We start from the raw sequence: 8,510 nt of genomic DNA on the forward strand, positions 1-8,510 counted from the left end.
AATCCACATAACATTTTAAATTCTCTATCCTCTTCCACCCACCATTCTTCATTATCATTAGAAGAATTAGAGTCATCACTATCCATCCTACATAATACAAATAAAAATATGTCAAACAATAACACATAACATAAAGACAAACAATAACACATAATATAAAATGTCAAATACATAATGTCAAAGGACAACACATAATGTTAAAACATTAAACATAATACATATTGTCGAAGCATAAAACATAATGTCAAAGCATAACACATATTGCTAAATCATTATTTCATAAGTAACTTAAGGAACCCCATCTTGGCTTCGTCAGTCTTTGGAAACATAAAAGCTTCACGGTTTTGCTTTTTGGTGAACACAAACAATGCTTGTGAAAATTCGTTGGACCCTTCACGAAAATCGGGAAACTTGGTAACAATGGCCACGCAATCCGCTATTGTTGGCGAAGGATTATTCTGTGGATAAGTTTGTGTGCTTTTTGTTGATATGGCATCCAATAAAGCATCTACTTTTTCTTCAAAAACTGAACTTTTACTCTTGGTTGAACGATTGTTGGAAACAAGGTTAGACCTTTTCTTCTTACCCGAACTACTTTCATGGAAACTAGGAAAAAGAGGCTCAACATCATCATCTAAATTGATATCATCACTATCTCCTTTGCCCTCCACATTTTCTCCGTTTGGATTACTATTGTTTTGAAACTGTAATGGAGTCATAGTCTGATCTCCAACGGCAACGGAATCCCGAAACAAAATAGCATATTTCTCATCAAATATGCTCAAATCTGCGTTCCTAAATTTTGCATAATCTTTATTCTCCTGCAAGACAAAAAGATAATGTATATCAAATATGCTCAATCTATATTCAATATATATGCAATCATAACTTAAAAAAATTACAAAGAATAGTAAATCATACCTTTATTTTCTCCTCCCACCACTCGGGCGATGCATCTATTAGGCTTCTCGTCCCACCGAGTCCGGTTTCAAGCCTCATTAATCGGTCATAAAGCTTCCACTCTTTTTTCATATTCTCCCATTTGTTTGTTAGTTGTTTTTTTCAAGAATATAACCTGTTTTGTCCTTCATGTCTTTTTGTATATTCTCTTACCCAACTTTAGTTAAGTGAGTACCGGTTTTATTGCCTTTTTTTACTTCAGTTACACATGAGTCAACAAACACCATGAAGCTACGATTATCCCATCCGAATTTTGGTTTTTTCATTTTTAAAGATGTTTCACAGTCAACAACAGTGGTGAGGTTTTCGTCCATTATCTGTGTTCGTATCAACATTTAAACAACAAACCAATTTCATTAACCTTCCTAAATGATTTTATCAATTTAAACAATTGCTAATCAATCTTTCATACGATTCATGAACTATAGTTTAATTAAAACAAAAAAAATTAGAACAACAATAGAAGAAAACAACACAAACCAGAATAAAGAAATTGAAATAATTTTCACAAATGGTTACCTGTTAACAACACAAATCGGTCCCTGGGAACAAAAAATTTCATCACTTTAATCAATATCATCCATATTTCAATAATTTCACTAATTATTATTCAATAAATCATCAATTTCACAATTGGATTAACTGTTAACAATTGGATTAAATTGTTAACAGGGACCGATCCATGCAAGGAACAAATTGAAGGAACAAATCACATATAATGCTAGGAAAATCGAAATCAAAGGAACAAATCCACATACATTGCAAGGAAAAACGAAGGTTCACAGTTTCTTTGCTAATGAAAATCGAAAATCAAGACAAACAAAACCAAAATCGGAGTTTGCACTTACCTGGTCGGAGAGGGAGAAAGGAGACGCCGGCAGAGAAGATCGTCGGCTTGGAGGAGGATCGTCGACGGCTTTGGAGGGATCGGCGACTGGAGATCGGGATGAACGACAGTGAGAAGAACGAGGATGAGCGGACAAGAACGAGAAGAAAAGAAAAGAACGAGAAGAGAAGAACGTATTGATTAGGGTAGTGGTAGTTGGGGGTATATGAGTAATTTAAGTGTCAAGGCCTTCAAAAGTTCCAAAAAGTCACGGATACGTGACTTTTCCAAATGCTCCTTTTCCTTCTTTGTGAAAAGTTGGTTTTAAAAGATCTTTTCCCTTTGCCAAACATCTTTTACCTCATTTTTAACTTTTTGGAAAAGATAATGGCTAAAAGATGGTTCAAAAAACACCCCCTTCGTATACCCGATCAAACAAAAGAAATAGGGTCTTAAAAGGCCTAAGTCATATAATTATGAAATGACTAAAATACCCCCACTGTTCAAAATCAGTCCCAAACCCAATTATTGAATCCATTTGTTTAAAACAACCCCTCATTTGGTATTTTGTTTTACCAAAATAGTCTTATTCGTTAAATTAAATTACCAAATAGCGCCTATAGTTTAGCGAAATTACAAAACAACCCCTATAGTGTAAGTTTGTTACAAAATAGTTCCAAAAGTGTTTCAAAGTTCAAGAATTGTTGATTTCGGCTCCTCACGAAAAGCTTCACCAAAACGAGCCGATATCGAAATCACGCATCGAATGTGAGTTTCTACGGTCCCTATTTTATCGTTTTAATATTTGGGGGAGAATACATGCGTGTCTATTAAAGTTTGATGATTTTCAAGTTTTATGTACAAAATAGCATCATACTTTATTATTGGTCAAATATTTATGAAATAACAATCTAAAAATGTGATAAATAACCAGTAAATCTTTTAAGTTAAAGTAGATTGTTAAAAAGCGATATGTTTACACCTTATGTGAAATATGAATATAATTATTAAGAAAAATCACAAGATTATAAGTAGATTGCTATATCAATACAAGTTGATATTGTAATTCACAAAAATGATGGTCTTGTATGTATAAGTTAAAGTGTCCTATTGGAGCATGGAAATGCTCTACAAATAATGAGTGATAGTTAGGTTATTTATTTATTCCCTTTTATTGTATTGTTGGTGTGTTTTCTCTCTCCCATATAAAGAGAGAGTTGGTCATTTTATTATTGTAAGAGTGCACAATGTAGCTTTTCTAGAGAGAGAGAAAGTGGTGGGATCTCTCCCACCAAGGGAGAGTCTTCTCTCCCACCCATGTTCTTGTATTGTAATATTTTATCTCTCTTTTCTAGTTCTATGAAATTTCTCATCATATGTTCTTCATGTTCTTCATTTTATATCCGTTAAATCTCGAGATATTATTTATTCCACGTCCACTGATCATTCAAATGGGTGTCAACAATTGGTATCAAAGCCGTACCTTGAAGGTTCAAGCACCTAGTTCAAGGGAACGACTCCCGTTCGGTGATTATCTTGAAAATTTTTTGGATTTTTGCAAAAAATTTCGGGTTCAAACCAGAAATTTTTATGATGAGTTTTCTATTTTCTGGTGTTGATTCGTGCTTAGAAGAATAAATATTTGTTGCTGATGTTCGTTCAATTTTTCTGCTGAAAATCTTTATCTTAATGTTCTTATTTTGCTGTTGAAGTAATGAAGAAAAAAAAGGGAGAGAAAATTAATTTTGTGGTCTTAAAAATGTTGAAGATTTGCTCCAGACATTTTATTTATGCCTTGGAAACAAGACACAAATTTTGGGCTTATTCTTGAAGAAAGTGGAGAATTTTTGTTTGAAGATTATACCCAACAACTCTTGATCTTCAAAAAAGGTATGAAGCATTTATTCCTCAAACTTTTTTTGCTGTGAATCTTTAAATTGAAGAGTTTGGACGTGATATCTTGTTTGCATAAAGTCACTTGTCCTTTTTTGTAACGCCCGAGTTTCAGGGCTAAACATTTTTAGACGATGTAATAGTCTAGGTCAAATATTGTAACTCTTTTTGATATAATAAAGATGAAATATTTGAATACTATGTGAATTATGTGTATTTGTGTGCTTATTATTTAATTATAAATGTATAATTAATAAAGAATAAAAATAAGCGTCAAAATTATAGTGTGAGATAAGCCCGATATCTTTATACAAAGTTGTAGTGGTCGAAACAAGGATTCCGGGGATATAAAGAACGCCGAAATCCGAGTTATAACGAAGAAGTTATGACCCGTCGAAGTTTCGTGATGGAACCGACGTGATACCGGGAAGCGTAAATAGTGAATTTACGATAGAGCGAGTTTTATCCTTAGCGATCTAAACAAAAGTCATAGAAAACGTTAAACCGAGAGCGTCCATAAAAAGAACGCCCAGATCTGACTTCGTATGAGGAAGTTATGATTTTTCGAAGTTTCGGCTTAACAGTGTACAACCCGAAGTTCGAATATTAGATCGAGCGGTTTTTAGCCGACACAACCTAAACGAGAATTGAAGATCTCGTTAATAGTAGCGTATTGATAAAAAGACAGACGAAAGCGGACGTCGGATGAAGAAGTTATGAAATTTTAACGGACCAATCCTGTCCCGGCCTGTTAAAAATATAATTTTTAAAATAAAGTCAAAATTAGCTAACGGAGTCTAAACAAAAGTTGTAGAGTACATTCCCACCTACGCGTGGATATAAAAAACGTCGAAAACGGAGCTCGTACGCGAAAGTTACGAATTTTTAAAGTTTGTAGTTGAATTTGCGAAGCCTGGTGAGGAGTTGGTGACGTGGCAGCATCTGGGCCACCCATCGCTGATGAAGAAACACGCTTCGGATCACGCCACGTAGCCCTCGCTATTACACCCCGCGTCCGAGGTTGGTACGCCCAGCGTACCGTCGCTTCTTATCCATCCGATGTCGGTGCGAGCCAGCTGGTGCGAGGCTGGCAAGCTTATCCGAAGCTACGCGCCGCGTAGCTGCTGAACGCGCAACGTAAATCCGAGCTGCTGACCCCTATAAATACCCTACGAGGGCTGTCGAGGAAATCACACCAAAACTCATTCTTTCTCTCACTACTTTCTCTCTCTAACCCATTTTAACCCCCTAAACCCTAGGAAAAATCCCTAGCACCCAAAGGAAGCCCCGAGGCTCCCGGAGTCCCAAGAAAAAGGGTCTTTCGGTTCGGAAACGCTGCTCGGAGCAAAGCCCGGTTTTCTTTAAAATTCGTTGTAAGTGAGGTACGCCTACGCAATTTTTAATATAACTTTTAAATAATTATAGTAATGTTATTAGGTCCTTAAAATAATTATTTGGGCTATTATTATGAGTTATATAGAGTGTTGTTTAACACTTATATAATAATAATAATAGCTAGACTATTAATTAATCGCGGTTAACGTTAGACTAAACCCTAGCGGTATTGATACTAGGTTTTGTCAAGGGAAAACTTATTTTGAGATAACGAAGCGTTGTCCGAGTTCCGAGTCACCAGCTTAACAGGTGAGTGTATAGTCCCTTTCATCTTACACATAGATATGAAGTATTTATTATAAACTACGTGTTATGTGTGCATATTATTTGAATACTTGCTGTCTATGCTGATGAAAGATTTTTATACATGTTTTAAATGTTTTAAACTGTATATGTATTTTATATCTACAAACAGTTGGGGTAAAACATGGGTAGATGTAATAAGACGATGTGTGATAAAATGATGAGAGGCCTCGATGTTGTTGGTGATCCAGTCATCTAGCGGAGTATAGATGACGACCACAGACTCTTCTAGACAGTCCAGTGGAACGCTAGCAGGCTCGCAACCTGTAGGTGTTTGTGAACGATGTGTTCACCGGTGTACTCCATCCCCCTCATGGTTGCCTTTAGGACATTTATTGCTGAGGAACCCCCTTAGCAGTGGTGTCCATCCCGATGATGATCCTTAGTCTAGGTCCCTTATGATAGGTGTTTAGGGACGTAATGTGAGGATAACGGGAACGGGTAATCGGGTTATTGTTGGTTGATGAATTTAATAAATTTATTTATTGTGGGTTGAAAACCCTATGTGCTCACCAGGCTCCCAAGCCTGACCGACTCAGTTTCATGTATTACAGGTAGTGGCGCTCGGGCATAGATGTGATGTTTTGGATGAGGGATTACGAATATAGGCCCGTAGATATGAAATAATGTAGTAAGGCTTATATTGTACTGTTTATGCTTTTGATCTGTATCGAACATGACATCCCGAGTCTTTTAATGAAATACATTTCTTTGGAAATGCTTTTGATAAATCTTTATCATATTTTGTTTTGGGACAAATTCCGCAACACTTTTATTTAAAATGTTACTCTGATTTTCAAAAAAGCATAAACAAAATCGGTCTTTTTTGGCCGTGAAAATGGGGATGTCACATTTTTTCTCTTTTGGGTAAAGAGTATTCCACTTTTATTTTCCTTCCTAAGTAAAACCATGTGACATTGTCCAATGCCATCACCATTTGGCCCTTAAAACCCCCTGTACTCTCCTCTTTTTGCCTTCCCAAGACCTCATTTTGACCCAAAATGCTTTAAAAAGATTCCCCTCATTAAAATATGAATACATGACCTTTTTGGTATCATTTTTTCATGAAAAATAGCATTTTTCGTCATCAAAATACCATTCTTGGCCCCCCGAACCGTAGTAAAAAACTGCCGACTGGAGGCTCCTAAGAAGCCTCCTCGTAGCCCCTCTCAGCCTTGGTACCGCAACCCCTCTCAGGCCTTTTACCACAACCTCCTTAGTCCAATCTGAGGAGACCGCAACCTCTCTTTCCCTTCTGACCGAAGTCCCTCTTAGACTGCTGACCGAAGCCTCCCTTCGAACCGCATCTGCTTTACCCCCTCGCCCTACCGCAGTCTACACTGCAGTTTCGGACCGCAGGTGCTCCGCTCTTCTCGGACTGCAGTGTCGGTCCGCAGGTATTCCCCTCTATTCTGCTTCTGGCCCTTCGCACCGCATCTCACACATCCGTCCGCAGCTTCTTCACCCTACCTGACTTAGGTACCTAGCCTTCATCCGCAACCGCCCCTCTCGTCCGCACCTACCTTCTCACCCGCAACCTTCTTGCCTCCGACCCCTCCCTCTTCAGCCCTCCCTCCTTCCTTCTTTCTTCATCCCCCCTCCTTCCCTCCTTTCCTCCTCCTTATTCATTCCCCCCTCTCATCATCCCTTCCCTTTCTTTTTAAGCCTTCTTTTATTTTTTTAACTCAATTTTATACACTAAATTAATTTTTTTAACAACCATTTTTTTTATTTTTTTTATTTATTTAGCCAATTAATTTTTTTTAACATCACTTTTTTTATTTAGCCAATTATTTTTTTTACACCAATTTTTTTATTTCGCCAATTTTTTTTATTAAAACCAATTATTTTTTTAACACCAAAGTTTGCCACAACCCAACATTTGATAGTCACATTGGTTCACTTCATGCCGATTATTTTGGAAGAATTCTATTCTTTCCATGAAGATTACTCCATACCGAGTCGGACTTCATATTATTCTTTGTGACGTTTGCACCGCAACGGCGATTGATCAACAAAATTGTTTCGCATTCTTCGCTTTATGAGATTTTTATGACTTGTCGCTTTTGATCTACGGTTCACGAACCATTTATCTTGAGCACATGGACTTTATTTTCTATTGAAGACCACTTTGAGAGTTCCGACACCGCAGTTTGGGTATATCGGTATCTTTTCGGCACATCAGAGATTATTTTTTCATGCAGAGTTATTCTCGTTTCTATGGTATTTGTTCGAGCAGTTTTCAGCGATTGGATCACCCAACTACATATGACCACATAGTATTTCTTTTACTCTCTTTCTCTTGTCTTATCGAGACCCTTCATATATTTAAGGAGAGCCTTCTTAGCTCTTGGTATCCGACACTCTCCATCCCGATGATATATTTATTTTTGATATCCGGTCTTTGGTTATAAAAAATAGGGAGAGAATATTATGATATCATCCGGATATGATTTTATGATTGTTTGAGTTTGGATTTTTGAAGACTTCTGAAGACGATGATTATTTAGTGATGCGATGTGGCACTGATTTTTGGTCTTCACAGATCAAATTTTTGGCATTACCCGATGTTTCTCGGTTCCAGATTATTTATTATTCAGACTCTACCACATGATGATTTTGTGATTACATTCGGTTCAGATCTTATGATTTCTTGAGTTTGGATTTGTGATATTTTGAAGATGAAGATTATTTTGGCAATGTGGCATGACACTTATTTTTGATATTCCGATCAAATTTTTGGCATTGTTAGACCATGTCTTTGGATTCACATTATTTATTATTCGAACTTCACTCTTGGATGCTTCACATTTTTAGCAGGTTATTCTTTGAAGAATTTTGGGTGTATTATGATTCGAGAACTAGAGATGTTTTTCAGACTTTTTGAAGCCGAAGTGTTTCTTTTATTGGATCTTCTACTTGCTCATGGTGCCTATGCCTAGTTTGAAGATTTGGATCTTATTTTTCTGCTTCATTGGTGGTGCTTTGAAGCCGAAGACCTTCACTATTTAGAGATTCATGGCCAGTTTCAGATATCACAGACACTTCAGAGTTTTAGAGACACTTCAACATTTGGTTCCCATTATGTTTCATTTTATTACCACACTTGCTAGTCGGATTACTGTATTTTAGC

At 36.8% G+C, this 8,510-nt stretch overlaps 1 protein-coding gene across 1 annotated transcript; it reads right to left on the reverse strand.

The window, feature by feature from the left end:
- Positions 1-246: 246 nt before the first annotated feature.
- On the reverse strand, positions 247-1,157 carry LOC145110944 (uncharacterized). The gene is made up of 2 exons (XM_079047258.1): positions 922-1,157; positions 247-821 (listed from the first exon to the last, which is right to left on the reverse strand). Exons 1-2 carry the CDS (start codon positions 1,030-1,032, stop codon positions 273-275), a joined length of 660 nt encoding a protein of 219 aa, XP_078903384.1. The 5' UTR covers positions 1,033-1,157; the 3' UTR covers positions 247-272.
- Positions 1,158-8,510: the final 7,353 nt, after the last annotated feature.

The sequence above is a fragment of the Lactuca virosa genome, chromosome 5 (assembly GCF_052849685.1).
Source record: "Lactuca virosa cultivar CGN04683 chromosome 5, Lactuca_virosa_CGN04683_v6, whole genome shotgun sequence".
In the NCBI taxonomy this organism is placed as follows: Eukaryota; Viridiplantae; Streptophyta; class Magnoliopsida; order Asterales; family Asteraceae; genus Lactuca; species Lactuca virosa.